This window comes from Pristiophorus japonicus, chromosome 1, assembly GCF_044704955.1.
Source record: "Pristiophorus japonicus isolate sPriJap1 chromosome 1, sPriJap1.hap1, whole genome shotgun sequence".
Classification (NCBI taxonomy): domain Eukaryota; kingdom Metazoa; phylum Chordata; class Chondrichthyes; family Pristiophoridae; genus Pristiophorus; species Pristiophorus japonicus.
Window position 1 is genome coordinate 42,705,783 of NC_091977.1, and position 26,283 is coordinate 42,732,065.

At 46.8% G+C, this 26,283-nt stretch overlaps 2 protein-coding genes across 4 annotated transcripts in view; both read left to right on the top strand.

The window, feature by feature from the left end:
• LOC139261041 (uncharacterized) lies at window positions 1–24,608 on the top strand. The gene is made up of 4 exons (XM_070877055.1): window positions 1–85; window positions 15,823–16,026; window positions 24,137–24,298; window positions 24,448–24,608. The coding sequence occupies exons 1-4, from the start codon at window positions 1–3 to the stop codon at window positions 24,606–24,608; spliced, it is 612 nt and encodes a 203-aa protein (XP_070733156.1).
• Window positions 1–26,283, top strand: part of LOC139263065 (solute carrier family 22 member 4-like) — a 191,827-nt gene that overhangs the window by 3,236 nt on the left and 162,308 nt on the right. The gene's annotated exons all lie outside the window — the stretch shown is intronic.

Below are 26,283 nucleotides of genomic sequence, written 5' to 3' on the forward strand. Positions count from 1 at the left end.
ATGACAGTTTTGAAAGGCTTCTTCGGCAGCACCTCCCAAACCCGAGACCTCTACCTCCTTGAAGGACAACAGCAGCAGGCACATGGTAACACCACCACCTCCAAGTTCCCCTCCAAGTCACACACCATCCTAACTTCAAAATATATTGCCATTCCTTCACCGTCGCTGGGTCAAAAGGATAGAAAGGTTCGCAGACTCATAGGGGGAGATATTCAACTTGCACAGGTGCCGTGATCGGAATGCATGTCCGAAAACTTTGGCCTTAGGCCCAATTGAAGTTGAGCCTCGGGCCTCATTTAAACAGGTGAGCTGTGGATGCCAATCTGGTGTCCTGATACAGTTCGTTGATTGGGGCCTGACCAATTGCGGCCAGTTCAAACAATGAGCTGGCTCGTGGGTGAGTCCTGGGGGAAGGGGGAAGGGGCAAAGCAGAGGAGGGGGGATGGGCCTGGGCCGGCAGCAGCCCACAGTATTTTTGTGAAGCCAGGAGGAACAGTGCTGCTTCTCCAGGCTGCACGGACATTTAAAAAAAAAAATTAATTCATGGCAAGGTAAGGCCAGCATTTATTGCCCATCCCTAATTGCCCGTGAGAAGGTGGTAGTGAGCTGCCTTCTTGAATCACTGCAGTCCCATGTGGTGAAGGTACTCCCACAGTGCTGTTATGGAGGCAGTGCTAGGATTTTGACCCTGTGACGATGAAGGAATGGCAATATATTTCCAAGTCAGGATGATGTGTAACTTGGAGGGGAACTTGCAGGCAATGGTGTTCCGCTAATCACTACTTCCTGATTTGCTTAATTTTCTCTTTTAAGCTGAAAAATAGCTATTGAATTTCTAATCGGGGATTAACTATGGGATAGATAGGTTTTTCAGGCACCAATGAAGTCTCTTGATTTTTCTGTTTTCAGTCCACGTGCGAAAACATGGGCTATATGGGCCAGCCAATGAAAATGACGACACAGACATCTGTGAACTGGGATTGGGAGACAGTCGAGCACCTGATACAGCAATGGGAAGGCAAAGCCAATGGTTTACCGAGAGAGAGAAAAAATAGCTGAACATGGGAAAGCTAATTTTACCTTTCAGGCACTGTAACTTTATTGCAAGGAAGGTTCCCTAGAGCTGCCCATCCATTCATCATTCTACTTTCAGTAAGAATGGCACTGTTAATCTTAAAGTGAAGGTATTGCGTGAGTTTGCCAGTAAAGCAGGCATGGCCTGCAGCCTTTTATGCTCGTGGGTACATATTATGTCCACAGTGAAAAATAAAAAAAATCCTTTCAAGTCAGATAGAGCATGACATTCTGCAGAAAACCCCCTGAGTGACAACGTGAAGGCAGTTGAATTCCCTCTGGACCTCGCGTTCTATAGGATTATGTTTCTCTCTCAGATTGCTGCTGTTGGTCAGTGGCAAATATGATGGCATTGTTGGCCCTGCTAAATGATGTATCTGGGATAACCTTGATACAAGTAGACATCACAAAATCTCAGTGCTCACCTGGAAGGCTGCCATGTGAAAATTGAGGGTTACACTGACAGTGATGACCATTGCCAGTGCTGCACGGACATTGCATAGTCCGGCAGACCTCCTGAAGGAGATCACACTTCTATGTCAATGCCTTCTTGCTAAAACTTAACCCTCTATGGCACATCTTTACTGTCATTACCAGACAGCAGTCTCGAGGTATGCAAGACCTACTCTGTTGAGAGCAACGAAACTTGACAGCGTGTCTTCCTTCCATGATGGTTGGCGTCACCTTTCCTGCTATGCATGGATCTCCTGAGCCAAATCCAGTTTGATGGAGCACCGAACACAATCCCAATTAATGCCCCAAAAAATAGTATGTGGAAAACAAATGTGAACAGTTCACCTTTGAATGACTCCAGTTGTCTCCACAATGCCTGTCTCAATAGAACAAGATGTATACATTGAATGAACGATGTGTTGCCCTTAAGTGCTTAATCTCCTGGTTTAATTGACCTACTACATGAATTGAGTGCTTCAGTGCCTGCACTACAAATTGTGCTCACAGCCATTTTGAAACGGGTATTAAATGAATGCCATACCACACTCCCAACACTGACTCTAAGCTTTCATTTTTTTTGGTATACTTCATTACGGCTTTTCAAATAAAAAGGGGGTACTTTCATGCAAAGCTTTAAGATCTACAGAACCAAATCAGACAAACTTTATTTCAAGAAATCATTTATATTTACAATTTTGTCAATTTTTGTGTATAAGTTAGCAAAAAAAACTTTAGAAATGATTGAAAAATCAAGAACCAGGTCTGTTTATCTGTGTGTGGAGATCCCGGAGTATGGGTCTGTGTGTGAAGATCCCGGAGTGTGGGTCTGTGTGTGAAGATCCCGGAGTGTGAGTCTGTGTGTGGAGATCCCGGAGTATGGGTCTGTGTGTGGAGATCCAGGAGTGTGGGTCTGTGTGTGGAGATCCAGGAGTGTGGGTCTGTGTGTGGAGATCCAGGAGTATGGGTCTGTGTGTGGAGATCCAGGAGTGTGAGTCTGTGTGTGGAGATCCAGAAGTGTGGGTCTGTGTGTGGAGATCCAGGAGTGTGGGTCTGTGTGTGGAGATCCAGGAGTGTGGGTCTGTGTGTGGAGATCCAGGAGTGTGGGTCTGTGTGTGGAGATCCAGGAGTGTGGGTGTGTGTGTGGAGATCCCGGAGTTTGGATCTGTGTGTGGAGATCCCGGAGTTTGGATCTGTGTGTGGAGATCCAGGAGTGTGGGTCTGTGTGTGGAGATCCCAGAGTGTGGGTCTCTGTGTGGAGATCCCGGAGTGTGGGTCTGTGTGTGGAGATCCAGGAGTGTGGGTCTGTGTGTGGAGATCCCGGAGTTTGGGTTTGTGTGTGGAGATCCCGGAATGTGGGTCTGTGTGTGGAGATCCCGGAGTGTGGGTCTGTGGGCCCAAGTTTCCACAAGAAAAAAAACAGGCGCCCCTACGAGCTGGGCGCCCGTTTTTCGCGCCTAAAACGGCGCCTAAAAAAATCCTCGGTATTCTCCACCTACTTGCAGGTCCTCTGGCCCTCGGCGCAGCCAGCACGAGCTGTGGGGGGGCGGAGCCAGGTCCCTGCGCTGAAAACCCGGGACCTCTGCACATGCGCGCTACAGTCGGCACGCAAGTGCAGTAGCTCCAGGCGCCGAACTGTGTGGGAGGGGCCCGAAGCACGCAGCCCCTAGCCCTGGCTGAATGGCCTCACTGGGGCTGCGTGAATAAGGCTCCTCCCACGGCCAGCTCCTGTTCGCCCCCCCCCCCCCCCCCCGGACCCGACCCGACACCCGCTGCCCCCCCCCCCGCCGACCAGACCCGACCCGACACCCGCTCCCCCCCCCTCTCCCTCCCCCTCTCTCTCTCTCCCTCCCCCCTCTCTCTCTCTCCCTCCCTCCCCCTCTCTCTCTCTCCCTCCCTCCCCCTCTCTCTCTCTCCCTCCCTCCCCCTCTCTCTCTCTCCCTCCCTCCCCCTCTCTCTCTCTCCCTCCCTCTCTCTCTCTCTCTCTCTCTCTCTCTCTCTCTCTCTCTCTCTCTCTCTCTCTCTCTCTCCCCCTCCCTCCCGCTCAGCGGCACGAACGGCTGCAGAATTCTCCCTGGCTGAAGCACTTTCACACAGGTAGGAAGATGGTTTATTTAATCTTTTCTTGGCTTATAAATGTTTATTCAGGTTGGATTTATTTGTATAATATTTATAGAAGTATAAATAAGGATTTATTGTAGAATTTAATGAGTTCCCTTCCCCCCCCCTCCCCCCCCACCTCATTCTGGACGCCTAATTTGTAACCTGCGCCTGATTTTTTAATGTGTAGAACAGGTTTTTTCAGTTCTACAAAAATCTTCACTGGCTCCATTCTACTTTAGTTTGGAGTATGTTTTCACTGTGGAAACTTTCAAATCAGGCGTCAGTGGCCGGACACGCCCCCTTTTGAAGAAAAAATTCTGTTCCAAAGTAGAACTGTTCCACCTGACTAGAACTGCAGAAAAAAAAATGTGGAGAATTGCGATTTCTAAGATAGTCCGTTCTCCACCAGTTGCCCTAAACATCAGGCGCAAATCATGTGGAAACTTGGGCCCTGTGTGTGGAGATCCCGGAGTTTGGGTCTGTGTGTGGAGATCCAGGAGTGTGGGTCTGTTTGTGGATACCGAGGAGTGTGGGTCTATGTGTGGAGGATATATTTTTGTTAGGTAAGGGTATTATTGGGGTGGGGGGGGGGGGGGAAGGTGGGGAGGAGGGTGGGGGGTGGGGAGGGGAATTGCGAGGGAGGCTTCATTCGTAGAACACCTCCGATCCAAAATAAATGTACGAAAGTACCCGGTGATCCCGGAGGAACGTAAAATCCCAGTCGAAGGCCTAATATCGCTGCGCAGCGCATGGGAAGTTGTCTGGAGTCACATGGGCCTGGACCACCAATCACTGTGCAGTATTCTCATTAATAAAAACGGGAACTCCATTTGTATGAGTTCCCATTACTATCAATGAGAATAATCCCTAAAACACCGAAACACAGCATTATAAATAAATAAAACACCTCACATATTTAAAATTAATTGAAATTAAATGTAATTAAGTGTTTGAGAAAAAAAAAATATTTTTTGGAATTTGTGTAAATGTGTTTTAATAGTGTTAAAAATAAACTTACTTTAATGGACAAGGTTTTTAATATAAAAATGAGTGCTTAAATTTAATTTTTACATATTTTAAAACTCTTACGCTGGTAAAAGTAAGTTGTGTGCCTGCTTTCACGAGGCGTAAAAGTTTGAAGGACTTTTGCTGGCATGAGTTGGGCAAATAGCCCAATCTCTCCCATGCGGATGTCCTTCTCCCGAGATGTGGAGGATTTGTCAAGAGCGATCTTGACATATCTGAAAAGCTGATTCTCGGCGCCCCGAAAACTGGCTTTTGCGAGACCTCTCCGGATCTGTATGGACCCGGCAAGGCCGGAATTTTCGGCCCAATGTTTAAGGAACCAAGATACGTAGATGGAGATAAGACACAGGTCAGCCATGAATTAAATGAGGATGGGGTACTGAAGGAATGATCAGCCATGATCTTATTGAATGGTGGGCCGAATGGCCTACTCCTGCACCTATTTTCTATGTTTCTATGTAAATGGCGGAAGAGGCTCGAGGTGCTGAATGGCCTACATCTGTCCCTATGTTTCCTACGCTTCAATGAAAACAAAGTACTGAAACTGTATCTCATGTGCAAAATTTGTATGATCCAAGTGTATTTATATTTATAAATAAATGCTGTGAAGTTTCTGTTACATACTACACCACAGATTATCAGCCAGGTTTTTAGCTTTGGGACAAATACTTCCACAGTGTAGTTAGCCTGACGTGTGCAAAGTCTAGTGAAGCAACAGAGAGAGAGTTGGCAGAAACCTTGATGCTATAATTAGTACAACATGAATTAGATTTCTGTTTTACTGTTGGATAGACATTCTACCACAAAACCTTTACTCACTTCCTGAAAGAAAAAACAAAAGACTTGCATTTATATAGCACCTTTTACGACCACCGGATGTCCCAAAGCGCTTTACAGCCAATGAAGTACTTTTGAAGTGCAGTCACTGTTGTAATGTAGGAAAGACGGCAATCAATATGCACACAGCAAGCTTCCACCAACAGCAATGTAATAAAGACCAGATCATCTGTTTTAGTGATGTTGATTGAGGGATAAATATTGGCCCAGAAATTCCGCTTTCTCCTTCTCGCGGGCGTTCGACTAGATTTTAGAGAAAAAATATGCACCTACCTGAAGGTGCTGCACCCGCTCGACTTTCCGATGCACAGGCCTTCTCTTGCTGTGCATTGCAGCGCGTGCACGTCGGGACATGTGCAGGCCTGGAGCTGGAGTCACATGGCTCTGGGCAGCTAATCAGGTATAGTATATTCTCATTCATAGTAATAGGAGTTTCATAAGTCCGAAACTCCTAATACTATGAATAAGAAACCCCCCAAACTCCCAAAACACTAATAAAAAATAGAAAATATAAACTACATATTTAAGATTCATTTAAATTAAAGTTATTATTGTCTTATAAAAAAAAATATTTTCCCGATTTAAAAAAATTTTTTTTTAATTATGCTTTAAAATAAACTTACCATTGTGGGGAGGGTTTTTAACAATAAAATATGTTTTTATAACTTTATTTTTATATGTTTTTGTGTGTTTTAAACCACTTGCGCCTGTAAAAGTAGGCCAAGCGCCTGCTTTTTCAGGCGTAAGATTTTTGAGGACATTTGTATGCGTAAATATCGCAAATTTGCACGTACAAATGTCCTCGCTCCCGATCTGGCTATGATCTGTCAAGTTCCAGCTTGACAGATCGGAAAAGCCGGTTTTCAGTGCATGCGCATTGCGCGCTGAAAACCGGCTTTTCCGATGCCTTCCCTGCCGGGCCCATAGAAGCTTCGGAATTTTTGGGTCATTGGCTCAGACAATCTATAAACAAATGGAGTATGAATTGTCTGTAGTATAATGTTTTGGGAGCACTGGAGCTTTGTTGTGGCAATCTGAATTGTTTACGATGAAAGTACAAGATAGTGATCGTTACCATTTATAGGCTACCTTTTGACGCTGATTTTCATTGATATTCTGTGATATATTTTTCGAGGTGGTGACGTTCACCAATTGAAAACATAACTCTTCTTTGAGTATCATAACATCTTGTAATCCTTTCTCTGCCTATTTCTGGGCTCAATTTTCCCCAATGCCGTTTTTTGGCGTATTACAAGAGTTACGCTTGTTTTTTTTGGCCCGACTACTCCAAACTTGCAAGATTCCCCATTCTATTTTTTAAAATTGGCACCATGCAGCCTGTCCTTTAGCTTCTGAGGGTGGAGCCTAATGACTGCGTGAAAAAATGATGCCCCCTTCTTCTGCGCATGCGTGAAAAAAAAAGACGTTTTTTACGTGACTGCGACGGGCGCGCATGCCCAGTTACTAAAGGTTACTTAAAAACCAATGAACAATGAACAATGTCGGACAGGTATAAAGCATGCGGCCCAACCAGTCCGCCCCACTCAAATGCGATACCCCATGTATCGCAACATTTTACACTCCACCCCATCCAGAGCCATGCGATCTCCTGCTAGAGGCAAAAAAACAGATAAAAACCCAGGCCAATTGGGGGAACAAATCTGGGAAAATTCTTCGCCGACCCATCCAGACGATCGAAACTAGTCCAGGAGATCCCTCTGGCTGTATAAGATTCCGTATGATGTACTTACCATCGTGTCTGCACCAGCCAATAAGGGGTTATCCAGTCTAATCCCATTTACCAGCTCATCCAAGCACCTTTTAAATGTGGTGAGGGTTTCAGCCTCTACCACCTCTCCAGGCAGTGAGTTCTAGACCCCCACAACCTGCTGCGTGAAGACGCTTTCCCTCAAATTCCCTCTAAACCTTCCACCAGCCACCTTAAACCTATGCCCCCTTGTAATTGACCTCTCCACCAAGGGAAATGGGTCCTTGCTATCTACTATATCCAGGCCCCTCAAAATTTTATACACATCAATGAGGTCTTCCCTCAGCCTCCTCTGTTCCAAGGAGAACAAACCCAGCCTATCCAATCTGTCCAAGATTCTCCATTCCAGTCAGCATCCTCGTAAAGCTCCTCTGCACCCTCTCCAATGCAATCACATCCTTCCTATAATATGGCGACTAGAACTACACGCAGTATTCCAGCTGTGGCCTAACCAGTGCATTATACAATTTAAGCATAACCTCCCTGCTCTTGTATTCTATGCCTTGGCCAATAAAGGCAAGCATTTTGTATGCCTTCTTAACCAACTTATTCACCTAACCTGCTACTTTCAGGGATCTGTGGACAAGCACTCCAAAGTTCCTTTGTTCATTTACACTTCTAAATGGCCTACCGTTTAATGTGTATAACCTTTCCTTATTAGCCCTCACTAAGTGCATTACCTCACACTTCTCCAAATTAAATTCCATTTGCCACTGCTCTGCCCACCTGACCAGTAGATTGATATCCTCCTGCAGCCCATGACTTTCCTCTTCATTATTAAACACACAGCCAATGTTAGTGTCATCTGCAAACTTCTTACTCATACTCCTTATATTCAAATCTAGATCATTGATGTACACCACAAAAAGCAAGGGACTCAATACTGAGTCTTGCGGAACCTCACTGGAAACATCCTTCCAGTCACAAAAACATCCATCAACCATTTCCCTTTGCTTCCTACCTCATAGCCAATTTTGGATCCAACTTGCCACTTTGCCCTGGATCCCTTGGGCTTTTACCTTCGTGAACAGTCTGCCATGTGGGACTTTTTTGAAAAGCTTTGCTAAAATCCATATATAGTACATCGTATGCACTACCCCCATCGACCCTCCTGGTTACCTCCTCGAAAAATTCAATCAGGTTAGTCAGACACGACTTTCCCTTTACAAACCTAGCTGGCTGTCCCTGATTAATACTTGCCTTTCTAAATGTAGATTTGTTCTGTCCTTCAGGATATTTTCCAATAATTTCCCCACCACTGAGGTTAGGCTGACAGGCCTGTAATTACTCGGCCTATCCCTTTCTCCCTTCTTAAACAAGGGTACCACATTAGCAGTCCTCCAGTCCTCCTGCACCATGCCTGTCATGTATCCTACATGGCTGCTGTTGGTACTAACTTAAGGTATGCCACCAGAGGGCAGAGCAGTGGGAGACCCATACGTTACTGTTCAGGTGTGCCTGGCCTAGTATAAAAGGCAGGCCACCAGGTGTGATCCTCACTCTGGAGTTAACTAATAAAGGACTAAGGTCACTACAGTTCAAGTACAACACACTGCCTCGTGGAGTCATTGTTAGAGCATCTAAGGACACAACAACTGGTGACGAGATTACGAACTTTCACGTGGAAATGGCTACCCTTGGTACATTGCAGCAGTTTACCGATGGTGATGATTGGGACACCTCTGTGGAGAGGCTAGAACACTTTTTTACAGCAAATGACCTGGCAGGAGACGACCCGGCCGCACTGGCTGATGAGCGCCGCTTTATCCTGCTAACCAGTTGTGGTCCCAACGTCTGTGGCCTCGTCAAGGACTTGCTGGCACCAGCGAAGATAACGACCAAGTCGTACAAGGAGCTCGTAACCCTGATCCAGGAGCAACACAAGCCCAAGGAGAGCATCCTCACAGTCAGACACCAGTTCTATACCCACCGACGACCCGAAGGCCAGGAAGTCGCGAAGTATGCCGCAGACCTCAGGAGGCTGGCGGTACAGTGCGAGTTCGGCACCCACCTCAACGAAACACTGCCAGACATTTTTGTCATTGGAATTGGCCATGAGGGCCTTCTTCACAAGCTACTGTCGGCGGATACCACAGTCACACTGCAGAAGGCCATCTCTGTGAGCCAGTCATTCATGACTTCAACCTGTGGCTCTAGGCAGATGTCTCACCCTCAGGACTCAAACCTGGCAGGTACTGTGCACCGAGTGGCACCGTTCAAGAGCTGGATTGTAGAGCGCGAACCCTCTCGGGGAAGAGAGAACAGGCCCCCTGAGTTCCTTGGCTCAGAGGCCGCCGAGGGGAACTAATTGAGTAGCTCCATGCTGGCGTTGCGGAGGGAATCACAGGGCTTACCAGTGCTGTTTTAAAGACTATATTTGTAAAGACTGCAGCACAAAGGGCTACCTCCAGCAAATGTGTAAGAGAAATAGGACTCAGTGTGTTGATGAGGAGTCCGCAGATGGCCATGAATCCAGCGTGGATTATGAATTGTTAGACAGAGAGGCAACCCAGTCCCACGGGGAGGTACATAGCATGTTTACCTGCACTACCGAGTGCTCCCCGCTGAAGATGGAAGTCGAGATAGAGGGAAGTTCAGTCTTCATGGAAGTGGACACGGGGGCAAGCCAATCAGTGATGAATCAAGGAGCCTTTGAGAGGCTATGGGACAATCCAGCTGAACAACCCGAGTTGGCCCCGGTTCAGGCAAAGCTGTGCACCTACACCAATGAAATCATTCCAGTCGTTGGTAGTGTGAATGTAAAGGTACTCCATGATGGCGCGGTGCACAAGTTACCTCTGTGGATTGTTGCAGGTGATGGACCAACGCTGCTCGGCAGAAAGTGGATGGAGAAGATCCATTGGAAGTGGGAAGTCTTCACCCCTCCAGTGATCGAAGCCCTCTGCACTCAGAGGCAAAGCAAGCCCTCACCTGAGGGTGGACCCCACACCGATGAGCTGACCAGCACGGCACCCGAGACACAGACCGCTCAGCACGACTGCATGGAGATGATCCAGCTGAGACAACCCGAACGCACCTTCCAGGCTCCAGTGGCAGGTCTCTGGAGGGAGAAAATCGCCTAATGTGACTTCCCAATTGTGGAGGCAGAACCCGGGGAGAAGAGAATCGCCGCAGTCGACATCGTGGACGAGTTTGCTGATGATACAAAGATGGGAGGAAAAGCAATGTGTGAGGAAGACACAAAAAATCAGCAACAGGCTAAGTGAGTGGGCAAAAATTTGGCAGATGGGGTATAATGTTAGAAAGTGTGAGGTCATGCACTTTGGCAGAAAAAAATCAAAGAACAAGTTATTATTTAAATGGAGAAAAATTGCAAAGTGCTGCAGTACAGCAGGACCTTGTGCATGAAACACAAAAGGTTAGTATGCAGATACAGCAAGTGATCAGGAAGGCCAATGGAATCTTGGCCTTTATTGCAAAGGGGATGGAGTATAAAAGCAGGGAAGTCTTGCTACAGTTATACAGGGTATTGGTGAGATCACACCTGGAATTTTGCGTACAGTTTTGGTTTCCATATTTACGAAAGGCTATACTTGCTTTGGAGGCAGTTCCGAGAAGGTTCACTAGGTTGGCTACGTTACACTCAGTCCCTTCTTCCAAGTCGTTAATATAGATTGTAAATAGTTGGGGTCCCAGCACTGATCCCTGCAGCACCCCACTAGTTACTGGTTGCCAACCAAAGAATGAACTCTCGATTCTCTGTTCTCTGTTAGTTAGCCAATCCTCTATCCATGCTAATATATTATCCCCAACCCCGCAAATTTTTATCTTGTGCAGTAACCTTTTATGTGGCATCTTGTCAAATGCCTTGTGGAAGTTCCAATACACCACATCCACTGGTTCCCCTTTATCCACCCTGTTCGTTACATCCTCAAAGAACTCCAGCAAATTTGTCAAACATGACTTCCCCTTCATAAATCCATGCTGACTCTGCCTGACCGAATTTTGCTTTTAAAGTGTCCTGCTACTGCTTTTTTAATAATGGACCCCAGCATGTTCCCAATGACAGATGTTAGGCTAACTGGTCTATAGTTTCCTGCTTTTTTTGTCCTCATTTTTTAAATAGGGGTGTTACATTTGCAGTTTTCCAATCTGCTGGGATCGCCCTAGAATCCAGGGAATTTTGGTAAATTGCAACCAATGCATCCACTATCCCTGCCGCTACTTCTCAAGACCCTAGGATGCAAGCCATCAGGTCCAGGGGATTTATCCACCTTTAGCCCCATTATCTTACTGAGTACCACCTCCTTAGTGATTGTGATTGTGTTAAGTTCCTCCCGCCCATAGCCCCTTGACTATCCACTGTTAGGATATTGTTAGTGTCCTCTACCGTAGAAATTGATACAAAATATTTGTTCAGAGTTTCTGCTATCTCCATGTTCCCCATTACTAATTCCCTGGTCTCATCTTCTAAGGGACCAACATTTACTTTAATCACTCTTTTCCTTTTTATATACCTGTAGAAACTTTTGCTATCTGTTTTTATATTTCGTGCTAGTTAATTTTCATAGTTTGGCCTGAGCCCTCTGGATCTCCTCCTTAAATGCCTCCCACTGTTCCGACACTGATTTACCTTAAGTAGCTGTTTCCAGCCCACTGTGGCCAAATCACTTTTCAGCTTAGCAAACTTAGCTTTTCCCCAATTTGGGACTTTTCTTTCCTGGTCTATCCTTGTCCTTATCCATAACTACCTTGAATCTGACTGAATTATGGTCACTGGTACCCAAGTGCTCTCCCACTAATACCCATTCCACCTACCCAGCCTCATTCCCCAAAACTAAATCCAAAACCGCCCCCTCCCATGTTGTACTTGTACTTACTAAAAAAGTTCTCTTGAATGCATTTTAGGAATTTTCTATATCCTCTATACCCTCTTTGTCCCAATCAATATTAGGATAGTTAAAATCCCCTACTATTACTACCCTATGGTTTTTGGACTTCACAGAAAGTTGCCTACATATTTGCTCTTCTATCTCCCTCCCACTCTTTGGGGGTCTATAATACATGCCCAGCAGTGTGATCGCCCCTTTTTTATTTTTCAGTTCGACCCATATGGCCTCATTTAATGATCCCTCCAACATATCATCCCTCCTCACAGCTGTAATCATTTCTTTACTCAATACCCCCCCCCCCACCCCACTTTTTAATCCCCTCTCTGTCTTGTCTAAAAATCCTGTAACCAGGAATATTGAGCTGCCAAACCTGCCCCTCTTTCAGCCATGTCTCTGTAATAGCTAAAATGTCATTCTCCCAAGTGTCTACCTGTGCTCTCAGCTCATTTGCCTTATTCGCTATACTCATTGCATTGAAGAGTATTCAATTTAGCACAGGAAGACCTCCTTGATTACTACTTAATAACACTTGTTTCCTCTGTCTTACAAATTCACTTTCTACATTCTTGCTTTGCAATTTCAGCTTTACTTCCTTCCGTATTGAATTTGTTCTCAGGTTCCCATTCCCCTGCCAAGCTAGTTTAAACTCTCCCCACAGCACTAGCAAAACTCCCCACGAGGATATTGGTCCTGGTACTGTTGAGCTGCAACCCATCCAGTTTGTATAGGTCCCCCCTCCCCCAGAAGCAGTCCCAATACCTCAGGAATTTAAAGCCATTCCTCCTGCACCAACTCTCCAGCCACGCGTTCATCCTCTCTATCCTTCTATTCTGTTACTGATTAGCACGTGGCACTGGTAGTAACCTGGAGATTGCTACCTTTGAGGTCCAACCCTTTCATTTTTCTCCGAGCTCGCTAAATTCTGCCTTCAGGACCTCATCCCTCTTTCTACCTATGTTATTGGTCCCGATATGAAGCACAATCTCTAGCTTTTCACCCTCTCTCGCCAGAATGCCCTACATCCGCTCTGTGACATCCTGAACCCTGGCACCAGGGAGGCACTATACCATAGAAACATAGAAAATAGGTGCAGGAGTAGGCCATTCGGCCCTTCGAGCCTGCACCACCATTCGACAAGATCATGGCTGATCATTCCCTCAGTACCCCTTTCCTGCTTTCTCTCCATACCCCTTGATCCCTTTAGCCGTAAGGGCCATATCTAACTCCCTCTTGAATATATCCAATGAACTGCCATCAACAACTCTCCGTGGCAGGGAATTCCATACCATTCTGGAGTCACGTCTACAGCCGCAGAAACGCCTCTCTATTCCCCTAACTATTGAATCCTCTACCACTATAGCTCTTTTATTCTTTGTCCCCCCCCCCCCCCCCACCACCTTATGCAGTTGAGCCACCCGTGGTACCTTGGAATTGGCCTCCGGCTGCACTCCCCAGAGGCACCATCGCCCTCACTGGTGCTCAAAAGAGAATATCGATTGGAATGCGAGATGGACTCGGGGTGGGCTCATGCACTACCTGGAAAGCATTCTTCCTCCATCTGGTGGTCACCCACTGCCCCTCTGCCTGCACGCTTTTAAGCTGCGGGGTGACCACCTCCTGAAACGTGCTATCCACATAGCTCTCAGCCTCGCGGATGCACTGTAGTGACTCCACCCACTGCTCAAGTTCCGAAAGGCAGAGCTCGCATAGGTGAAGCTGGAGACACCTCCTGCACACATGGTTGTCTAGGCTGCGCGTCGCAGGACATGCATTCCACAGAACTGAGCTGCCCTGCCATCCCTCTAATTAAACTTATCTGATTATAAAAGAGAACGAGAGATACTTACCAATCACTTACCTGCCTGGACGAGGGCTGTGAGCAGGCAGAGGTCAGAAACGCAGCTTGGAGTCGAATCCGAAATCAACGGGGAGCAAGGGATTAACGCACTTGGCAGCGATAGGCCCGGAGGTTGGCAAGTTGTGGAAGGTTTCTGCAGGGAGGAACTTCCACCTGCCCTGGACCCAACAGGAAACAGGATATAGGATACAGGATACAAGAAACAGGAAACAGGAAACACCTTCTTCCACACTCATTAAGCATCATACCCATAGCTTCTGCCTCCACACACACATTTCTTTTAATAAGCCCCACTCTTTCTCTAGTTATCCTCTTGCTCTTAATGTATTTATGTGTGTGTAATTTTCTTAAATAATTAACAATCGTATTGTTCCTAGTTTTTCAATGGTGCCTTATTTTGCTGAAGGGAAGTCATGGCTGCGAATGTCAATAGAAGTTCTATTGCAGTCCAAATCATTTGGGGCTGGATTGTCGTCATTTTTTCGATCATTTACCACCCATTTACCACTCATTTATAACCCATTTACCACCGGAAATACCACCAGTGGTAAATTCATCGCAGATTACCACCGATTTCATAATTTTGCACCAAAATACCACCATGTTAAATTCATCAGTGATTTACCACCGGTGGTAAAAATACCACCGATCTTTTTTTTTTCCATTTTGATGACATCAAGTGTACAACACTGAAATACCACTGAAAATTACCACCAGAGGTGAATTCATCAATACCACCATTTTACCACTGGCCTAAATTGCCACCGAGAAAAGTGCAATCTTATCTGATCTTATCTTATCTGATCTTATCTGATCGAATCCAGTGCTTTGGACACCATTTTAAAAAACGGAGCTGCCGTCCATTCCACATGAGAGAAGGCTGAGTTTTGCACAGACATCTTTATGTGAGTTCAGGGTTAGATTTTAAGGTTATTTGAGGCTTTTTAAGGATTATTTGAGTAAATTGGAGGACATTTTAAGGATATTTAAGAAAATTGGAGGACATTTGAGGACATTTTCAGAACATTTGCAGCACATTTAAAGGAATGGGGCCTAAATTATCTCTGCCAATATTGCTGACTACTTATATGATGAATAGAGCTGGAAGAAGGTTTATACAAGAGCTAGTGTCCCTGTGCCCTGTGTCCCCATGTCCCCGTGTCCCATGTCTCGTGTCCCATGTCCCCGTGTCCAATATCGTCATGTCCCGTGTCCCTTGTCTCCATGTCCCCGTGTCCCCATGTCCCCGTGTCCCATGTCCCCGTGTTCCATGTCGTCATGTCCCGTGTCCCCATTCCCCATGTTCCCGTGTCCCATGTCATCATGTCCCCGTGTCTCCGTGTCTCCGTGTCTCCGTGTCCCCATGTCCCATGTTCCATGTCCGCATGTCCTGTGTCCCCATGTCCCCCATGTCTTCATGTTCCCCATGTCCCCGTGTCCCGTGTCTCGTGTCCCCACAATGTCCCATGTTCCCATGTGCCGTGTCCCATGTCCCCTGTCCCGTGTCACCGTGTCCGCATGTCCCCGTGTCCCCATTTCGCCATGTCCCCTGTCCAGTGTCCCCGTGTCCGCATGTCCCCATGTCCCATGTCCCGTGTCCATTTGTCCCCATAGTCCGTGTCCCCATGCCCCATGTCCCCGTGCACCCGTGTCCTGTGTCCCCATGTCCCCATGCCCCGTGTCTCGTGTCCCCACAGTGTCCCATGTCCCCATGTCCCATGTTCCCATGTCCCCATCCCCAAAGGATGCCATGGATGCCACTGAGCCGGGCCAGCTAGCCAAAGGGACCAAGTCAGTAAGGGTGCAGGGGACCAACACACCTGGTGGGTGGGCTTCATAAGTACCTGGTGTAGGTGGCGGGGGGGGGTGGAGATTGGGGGAACTTTGGGGAGAGCACGCCACCCCGGCCTCGGAGAGAGCATCAGAGGTGGTGGGAAGAGGAGGAGCGGCCGACCACTGGAAGCAGTCGGCACCGGAGGCGGCAAGGAGCAGCACGCCGACCCGGCCTTGGAGTGAACACCAGAGGCGATGGGGAGAGGAGGAGTGGCCAACCCAAGGTAAGGCCATGTCGGGGAGAGCAGCAGTGGGCGGGTACTGATGATGCTGCTCAAAAATACCACCCAGTGTTGCACATTGAAAAACGAGAATGAAATACAGTTAGCCCTGCCACCAGTTTTATTTGATGAAAATAGCGTCTTTTGAGTGAGAATGGTATTTCGGTGGTGAAAAAAAACTCGATTTTTAAATAGCACCGAAACACCACTGGAAAACCAATGGTAGGGCTAAATGATGAAAATCCAGCCCATTAAACGTACAACACCGAAATACCACCAAAAATTACCACCAGAGGCGAATTCATCAATACCACCATTTTTACCACTGCCCTAAATTACCACTGAGAAAAGTGCAGTCTTATCTGATCTTATCTGATCGAATCCAGTGCTACGGACGTCATTTTAAAAAACGGAGCTGCTGTCCATTCCACATGAGAGAAGGCTGAGTTTTGCACAGACATCTTTGTGAGTTCAGAGTTAGATTTTAAGATATTTGAGGCTTTTAGTGGATTATTTGAGTACATTGGAGGACATTTTAAGGATATTTAAGAAAATTGGAGGACAGTTGAGGATATTTTGACAACATTTGCAGGACATTTAAAGGAATGGGCCCTAAAATATCTCTACCAATATTGCTAGCTACTTATATGATGCAGAATAGAGCTGGAAGAAGGTTTAATAGAGCTGGAAGAAGGTTTATTCAAGAGTATTATGTGCCAATCGAAGAGGTCACAGACGTATGAGGGGGAGGCCTTACTCCCAACGAGTTTTCAGGGAGAGACACTCATACTTGCATCTATAAGAATTGTATGCATTTTAATATCTACCTGTTGAGAAGTGACTGATCACTTTAAATGTGTTTTAATGCAGGATCATTGTTTCTGGATAAGGTAGAATTGTAGGTGTGAACAGAAATGGTACTGTGAGGAATACCATCTCCACGGATGACACAGAAGTATTTCTTAATAACTATCTGCATTATTATTCCATTCAATATGTCTTTTTACCATCTTGGTTGGCTGGAGATGGATAGCTGAGGGAAGGCATGTTTTCAAATCCTCTGATGGAGAGCTCAGGAGCTGGAAGCGACTGATTCTGAAGGCTGAATGAGACAGCCTTCCTAGTTCATCAGTTCTTCTGGGTTTATCAAAATAGAGATGAATACCTAATGACTCTGTAATGATTAGGTGAAACTTTACAAAAAAGCTTTTATATAATGGACTCCAGTCCCGGTTTCTCATATTATTAAGAGAGTTTGCGCAGTGTCATGTTATTTTTGTATTCCAGAAGATAAACCTAGAAATTGGGTAACCATCCGCTGTATTGACTTGATTTACATCTTAATCTTAACCTTTGATACTTCTGATTCATAGCCGAAATTCTGATAGAATGTTTGAAAAGTAGAACACAAAAGGGCCTGTGCTAATTCCAGAAAGTTATTACAGTGACAAGAGTTTCTGTTCGACCCCTGGATGATGCTACATTACCAAATATTGTATATTTAAAGTCAGGTGTTGATTTGTAGGAGGTAAGGGCTTGCTAACAGAGTGGTCTTTGTTGCTGAGCAAGAGAGATATATCTGGGTAAAGCGTCAAACATAACTGGGGAGTCATGGCTGACAACGTTGTACAATTGGTTCATGCAGTCAACTTACAGGATTTGAACAGCGGTGACATTCTGCCAGGTGATACGAACGGCAGTGATATTGAGATTTATTTCGTGGCACGTTATCGGAAATAGCACAGTTTGCATATATTTGTAGGATGATGCTGCATGTTCTTGTTGAATGTGAAACTTATGTTGTTAACTAAAAATGTAATTGAAAATCACATGTCAGCCAAGTGAGCAAACTGGGAAGGTTAAAGGGCCGTAATAGGCAATCAGAATGCTTCCTTTCTTTCAACAGTGATCTGATAGCTAATCTGCATTGGATATAAAATTATATTTAGTAAAAATGCTTTTTTCAAAACTGTGCTCACTGTATACTCAAGTCCCACTGCAAACTGTGCCATTTCCGATAACATGCCACGAAATAAATCTCAATATCACTGCCGTTCGTATCACCTGGCAGAATGTCACTGCTGTTCAAATCCTGTAAGTTGACTGCATGGACCAATTGTACAACGTTGTCAGCCATGACTCCCCAGTTATGTTTGACGCTTTACCCAGATATATCTCTCTTGCTCAGCAACAAAGACCACTCTGTTAGCAAGCCCTTACCTCCTACAAATCAACACCTGACTTTAAATATACAATATTTGGTAATGTAGCATCATCCAGGGGTCGAACAGAAACTCTTGTCACTGTAATAACTTTCTGGAATTAGCACAGGCCCTGTATACTCCAGGAACTTGAGGACATAAATCTAGGCTGACACTCCAGCAGGTGCCGTCTTTTGGATGAGACGTTAAACCGAGGCCCTGTTTGCTCTCTCAGGTGGGTGTAAACGATCCCATGGCACTATTTCGAAGAAGAGCAGGGGAGTTATCCCCGGAGTCCTGGCCAATATTTATCCCTCAATTAATGTAACAAAAACAGATTATCTGGTAATCATCACATTGCTGTTTGTGGGAGCTTGTTGTGTGCAAATTGGCTGCTGCATTTCCTATATTACAACAGTGACAGCACTTCAAAAAACTTCATTGGCTGTAAAACACTTTGAGACATCTGGTGGTCATGAAAGATGCTATATAAATGCAAGTCTTTCTTTATTTTTCTTTTTATATGAACTTTGATAAATTTGAAATGCATAATCTGGAAGCATGATCCTATATGGAGTGTTCCATTGTACCCCAGCAAAAAAACATAGCTAAAACAATCAAAGGTTGAAGGAACAAATCTGCACTTGATAGAGGGCATAAGGCTTTGGGAGAAGATGTGCAGCTTATAATATAACAGGGCTGATTCTCCCAGCAGGAAACTGGCTGGACCGGATGATTAAACCCGCACATGAGTATGTTGGAATCTCACCTCATAGAGAGTTTTGGTCAGACCTCATCTGGAGTACCGTGTTCAGTTTTGGGCACCAGACCTCAGGAAAGCTATGTTGGCCTTGGAAAGGGTGCAGCTCAGAATGATACCAGGGCTTAAAGGGTTAAGTTATGAGGGCAGGTTGCATAAAGTTGGTTTGTATTCCCTTGAGTTCGAAGGTTGAGGGGTGATCTAATCGAGGTCTTGAAAATGAAAAAGCAATTGGATAGGGTAGATCCAGAGAAACCATTTCCTCTGGTGGGGGTTCCAGAACTAGGGGCCGTAACCTTAAGGTTGGAGTCAGGCCAGTCAGGAGTGAAATCAGGAAACACTTCTTCACACAAAGGATATCAGAATCTAGAACTCTCTCCCCAAAATGCCATGGAAGCTGGGACAATTGACATTTTCAAGTATGAGTTTGAGAGATTTCTGTTAAGTAAGGCTATCAAGGGATAGAGAAAATGCGGTAAATGGAGTTGCGTTACAGACCAGCAATGAACTAACTAAATGGCAGAACGGGCTTGAGCAGCTGAATGGCTGACCTCAGTTCTTAACGTTCCATCAGTCAGCTGTGCAGCCATTTCTGACCCAGCAGGGAAGGGTGAAATTCAGAAGCCGCTGCTGATGTCATCAATTTCAAGGGTGCTGTGATAGGCGGGGAGGGGGTGGAGTGGGGGGGAGGGGGGGTGGTGGTGGAGGGAAGGGGTATGAAGCCTGGGTCAGCAGAGGCTATAAGATTCAGTGGCAGGACTCCCTCCTCCATTTTCCTCCACTATCTTATCCCTGAACTACCCAAAAATGGGTGGAAATTGGGATGAAAATCTAGACTCTGTTCTATTGAGCTTATGCATCCTTTTCACGGGGAGTCTAATGAGTGTGTTGCCCCTTAGAATCAAAGCTTGATGCGTTCATGGACTGCCCCCGATTGAGTTGGTGTATGTCACCAGTAGTGGCTTAGAAAGATCGGGTAACCTAAAAGTTTAATTCATGCTTGGGAACAACCACACCTGTAGTGCAGATTCTCTCCAATCTGGCCTCCAAGTGATGGCATAGTTATTCTTTATGAACAGGATGTGGTGAAGACCCACCTCCTCTGAAATGCCCAGGAAGAACTGTCTGCACATGTAATGCGTGAGGTAAAGTTCCACCCGCCTTTCTTGTCCTATCAAGAACTGCTCTTTCTCCTCCAAATCTAGGAGAACCATAGAAACCCTGTTTAAAAGGAGGCAGAATGGGCAGCCACCCACTCGCAGGAGGTGGGTTGGCACTTTAAATATTATAATGAGGCTCCGTGACTCGTGGTGATTCACCATTTTAAATTTAACTCTGGCTGGCTGGGTTTCCCAGTCCTCAGGGAACTTGCCAGCTAAAGGGAAGCGAGGACGCTGCATCCAGGATCTGAGTGCCTTTCCACTTACTTGCTGGATCCAGCATTCCTGCCTTGCAAAACCCCACAATTGGACAACCCCTGGCCACTGTACCAAGGTGTCTGACACCCTCCCACGAGGCCTTCGATCTCCGATTTCCCTCTGGCCGCCGGCCACCATTTCGGCATCCGATTCTCCACTCTGGCCTTCTGACCTCCCCCCTCTGGTCCCCGATCCACCTCTGACCTTCCGACCTCCCACCTCTGGCCTCCGATCCACCTCCGACCTTCAGATCTCCCCCCTCTGGTCTCCGATCCACCTCTGACCTTCCGACCTCTCACCTCTGGCCTCCAATCCTCCTCCGGCCTTCCGACCTTCCACCTCTGGCCTCCGTTCCACCTCCGACCTCCCACCTCTGGCCTCCAATCCTCCTCCGGCCTTCCGACCTCCCACCTCTGGCTTCCGATCCACCTCCGACCTTCCGACCTCCCACCTCTGGCCTCCAATCCTCCTCCGGCCTTCCGACCTCCCACCTCTGGTCCCCGATCCACCTACAGCCTTCCGACCTTCCCCTTCCAGCTCCCAATTCCCCCTCCGGCCTTTTGACCTCCTGCCCCTGATCACCCTCTGACCTCCCCCCTCTGGCCCCCTGATCCCCCTCCACCCTCCGATTTCCCCCCTCACCCGGATCCTTCCCTCCTACCTCTCTGTTGCCTGGTGCTGCAGGCCTACTCACCCAATAGCCAGCCAGCCTGTCCATCTGGCCAGTTGCGGGCGGGAAACTGAATCCAAATGATAATTAGGCCCCACCGTTAAATTCGTCAGAGCCTGCGGGAAACCCTTTCCCCTGGGTTTCCTGACCACTTTCCAGCCATCCCCACTCCCTACCCAGCCTCCAAATTAACATTTCGGCCAAAGGGTACATTTTTAGAGTCTTCACCCATGGTGTTGTACCTCGCATGTGTATCAGAAGATCACAGGCAGCGGCTGCACTATTTTCCAAAAACCGATACAAGGCAGCTAGGTGTGGGTGATGCCTGAGGAGCTGCCGTTCAAAGTTTTGCTATGAAAGAAATAAAAAAGAAAGATTTGTATTTCTATAGTGATCTCAGGATGTCCCAAAACACTTCACAGCCAATGAAGTACCTTTAAAGTATAAACAGAAAATGCTAGAAATACTCAGCAGATCAGAAAGCATCTGTGGTGAGAGAAACAGTTAATGTTTCAAGTCGATGACTTGAAACGTTAACTCTGAACATTTCCAGCATTTTCTGTTTTTATTTCAGATTTCCAGCACCTACAGTATTTTGCTTTTGTATAAGTACTTTTAAAGCGTTGTTTACTGTTGGAATGCAAAAAAATTGAACCTAAACAACAAAAATGCACTCACCAATAAAAATAAGAACATAAGAAATAGGAGCAGGAGTACAGTAGTGATTCCCACCCTTCTTTATGATTCAGAGACATGGACTATGTACAGTAGGCACCTCAAAGCACTGGAGAAATACCAGCAACGCTGCCTCCGCAAAATCCTGCAAATCCATTGGCAGGATAGGCGTACCAACGTCGGTGTTCTCTCTCAGGCCAACATCCCCAGCATCGAAGCATTGACCACGCTCAATCAGCTCCGATGGGCGGGCCACATAGTCCGCATGCCTGATACAAGACTCCTGAAACTGGCACTCTACTCCGAGCTCCATCACGGCAAGCGAGCCCCAGGAGGGCAGAGAAAACGCTTCAAGGACACCCTCATAGCTTCCTTGAAAAAAATCTAACATCCCCACCGACTCTTGGGAATCCCTGGCCCATGACCACTCAAAGTGGAGGAGAAGCATCCAGGAAGGCGCTGAACACTTTGAGTCTCTTCACCGGGAGCGTGCCGAAGTGAAGTTCAAACAGCGGAAGGAGTGTACGACCAACCAAGCACCCCCCTGCCCCACCCCCACCGCCCCTTCAACCACCACCTGCCCCACCTGTGACAGAGTCTGTAGATCCTACACTGGACTCATCAGCCACCCTAGAACTATTGTTAGTGTGAAAGCAAGTCATCCTCGACTCTGAGGGACTGCCTAAGAAAATTAAGGGCTGAAAAATTAAGGCCTCGAGGAGTCTGATGTGATTGCTTATAGGTTTTGACTGTTTTGTGCGAAAAGATCAGTACACCATTTTCAATGGCACAGCAAATAGTGTGCATTCAATTTTAAAACTGGAACAAGCAAATATAAAATGAAAATTATCCCTAACTGCCTACGTTGAAGAAGTAAAAACTTGGATCGTTCGTTCCGTAAAGGAAAACATTTCAAGTTCTTGTATCCTTAGGAGAGCATTTGCTAGGGAGTGTGCACTGTCATGAAACAAGTCTATTGGATAGCAAGCTGATCCACTCACGTTCCCTCCCTATCAAGGTGTTAGTCAGATCACAAGTTCAGGCGTGGGCTACTGGCACCGAGTTCCGACTAAGAACTTCTTATGTTCTGTTATAGGGTATTCCTTATAGCTTGCTTCTCCTAATGAGTCTGGAGCACTTAAGGCCCTTGGACACATAAGTAGCTCATTTTAAACAAGATTGACTTGCTATAGCCAAGACGTTCTGCTAGTTTACGTTGCATTTCACCTGAAATCAGCCAAACCAGCGTAAAAGATCAAGGAATTTTAAGCGCAAGTTACATCCGGGTTTCCGCGATCTTTAACACTGGTTTAAAAAACACGCACTGGAAGCCAGCCCCGCCCACAAATCTGGTCATGCGCACAGACCGAATTAATGTGCTTGGCCAGTTCCCAACAATTGCGCCCGTTTGCAGCCCTTCGAGGAGGCTCTTCAAATGAAGCTGTTTATTTTAGGCGCCTAGGCAACTGGTTTTAAAGTTTTTAAATATTTAACGTACTAAGAAACTGACAAGTGTACACCAACACAACCAATAAATGGTTCAGTATAGTTTTCAAAGTCATTTTAAAGCCCAGTTTGTGCCCAAAGAAGAAACTCTAGCCCAACATATTGCAATGAGCCATGTATGATGCCGAAATTGCCCTCCGCCCGAAACGGGGCGCCACACCACATTTTAGCGACCCTCACCGCCGAGATGGATGGGATGATATTAAGAGAGCAATTCCGGGAAAATGGAGCGGGGTGGTAATGACTGGTGCAATGGGCTGGTTTCAGCGGTGTGGCAGCGGAGTGGCGCTTGGACCGCGAAATTCCACTCCTAACCACTTGATCCTAATGATGCAGCTGCTTTCTGGCCTTCTTAAATTTTGCAGCTGTATTATGACTTTGTTCTCACTTGCATCAGAGGAAATGGCTGCAAGGGGAAGTTTGAGGAGGGCCAGCCGCTTCAGTGATGCGGAGCTGGAAACTTTAATGGAAGCTGTGGAGGGAAGGAAGCGGCTACTCTTCCCTGAAAGTGGTGGGAGGCCAAGTAGGAGCGTCTTCACAGATGCCTGGAGGGAGATTGCGGAGGAGGTTTCGGGGACCTCCATTCACTAGCACACCCCAACCAAGGCAGGAAAAGGCTAACCGACCTTATTCGAGTGATGAAAGTGAGTATATGTTCCCTTAACTTCTCACGTTACATCTGCCAGACTCTCCTTCACTTGTTTCTCACCAACACTACATAGTAGCTGAAGTAGTTGTTGATTGCTGGGCCTGTATGTGCGCACACTCACAATGGAGGATCCCTTATATCTCAGATTCACAGCTGCATGTAATCGACAAAGACTTGCACTCATTGCCGAGGCCTCTGGAAACTGCCACTTGCCAACCCTTCGTTGCTTTGCAGGCCAAGGTGGCGCACAACCGTGCCCAGCAACAAGCACTGGTGGGGGCGAATCCCAAAATGTCCGGCTCACTAATCTGGAGGAGCAGGTGCAGCAGCTAGTGGGCGAGCTCGTTGGACTCCCTGTGGCTGCTGGTTGCTCTGATGGCGCTGGGCGCAGCATGGGTAAGTGAAGGCCTTTGTGCAATTCCATCTCTCCCTCACAGTGCAATGGCCTACCTCGCTATTGCTTACGCTTGTGTGCAAGCTGCTTGCTGCATAGTGCATTGCAGCACCTCACCCTCATGGCACCCTTCTCCCATTTATGATTGCAGATGATACACTGAGTGTCATCATGAACGAGACAGACACGCTTGACACGACTGGCAACCACAGTCAGGAGGAGACACTTGACGCCCTGAATGATCTTGGTGGCATGTCGGATGAGGGAGATGGGGCTAGAACCTCCACTTTTGTGGCTATCGCCCAAAAATGAGCGATATTTATGGCGTGGGCATTAAAAAAGGATTTTTAGATCGCCGGCTTCTCGCCCATTCTCAAACCACCTAGTCTCCACTTTTGCAAATGGGCGTTACCGCGAGCGATATGAAATGGGCGGTAGCATTAAATCTCGCTGACCTTCTGCTGTAAAGTGTCGTCGTGCTTATCAACGGCATGGCAACGTTCGATTCCCACGATTCTGGAGGTCAAGGGTCATCATGACATACGCAGAAGAGGAGACAGAGAGAGAGGGAGCTCAGGGGGACTGAAGACGTGGCTGGGTGTGGTGTGGCTGCTTTGAGAGGAAGGAGGGAGACTTTAGAACTTCACAGCAAGTAGGCAAACAAAAAGTAGCTGTTACCAGCCACATGTTTGCCCAAATTTGGCCAATAATGAAAGAGAGGAGGAGGCATCACAGCACGCTGTGGAGACTGATGCTGGAGAGAGCAGTGAGGTGGGAGAGGAGCACATTGGAGGACGCAAAAGAGCCAAGAGGTTCTCGGACGAGGGAGGCAAATGCCTCCCTCCTGCAGGAGGTCGAGTTAAGCTGGGGTGATTTGACACAGAAAGGGCATGGGAAGCCCACCCCAAAGGCATACCAGAAAATATGGACCGAGATAGCAGAGGTGGTCTCGTCAGTGACCAACGAGGTGCATGAGGGTAACCAATGCCGCAAACAATGGAACGACCTTGTGGGATCCGCAAGAGTAAGTATTACATTGATTTACATGTACTTATGTATTTCTATAATTTGATTTGTAACAGTCATGAGTGACTAGCATCAGATGTGAGGTCTTTCACTTTTACTGGGAATGTTTTACTCAAAGCCTGCGGTCACGGTGCATGTCTTTAGGTAAAGAAGGATAATTTTCATAATAATCATGATTACATCTACCAGTTATGTGTTGTATCAGTGTCTGTGACAGTACCTAGCAATGATATCACGCAATGATCTCATGCCACGTTGTCCTGTCACCTTTTACAGAAGAAACTATCGACGATGAGGTCTGTGCAGAGGCGAACGGGTGGGGGGCCACCAGTCCCCAGCAACATCACTGACATGGAGGAGCGGGTGCTCGTACTCGTGGGGAAGCACACCCGGACAGTTACGGACGCATCTGCAGACCCTGAAATGATGCCACGTGAGTAAAGTTTATACCATTGCGTATTGTAAAGTCAATAGATGCCACACCCACTCATATCCGAACAATCATATTTGATAGATGATTTCTAAAATTGTCTCAGAAATAATGCTGGCATAATGAAAATCATTGCAATGCAAATGTGTTGATGGTCATAAAATGTGATGTCTGCGATGATTTTGAGAGCGGTGGTGCTTTTGTCGTGCATATGCCGTGTGTAGCGCTGGACTCACCTTGTGACCCTAGCACCCTCTTCTCCTCTAATAACCTCATTTGTGTTTTTCAGCTCAGCCAGCAGCGCGTCCCAGTGCAAGGCCACAGAGGCCAGAATGTGGTGACGCGGGGCCGGACTCGCCGGACTATCCTACATCTGGTGAAGAGGAGCTCCGATTATCGCCCGTCAATCTGCTGGGTCTATTCTCTACGGATGAGAGCGCGGACTCCGAAGAACTTGCATCGCCATGCTCCAGAAGGCATTCCATCCTAAGGCCATCTAGTGGTCCTCTGGTCATTCCCGCCTCCACTCTG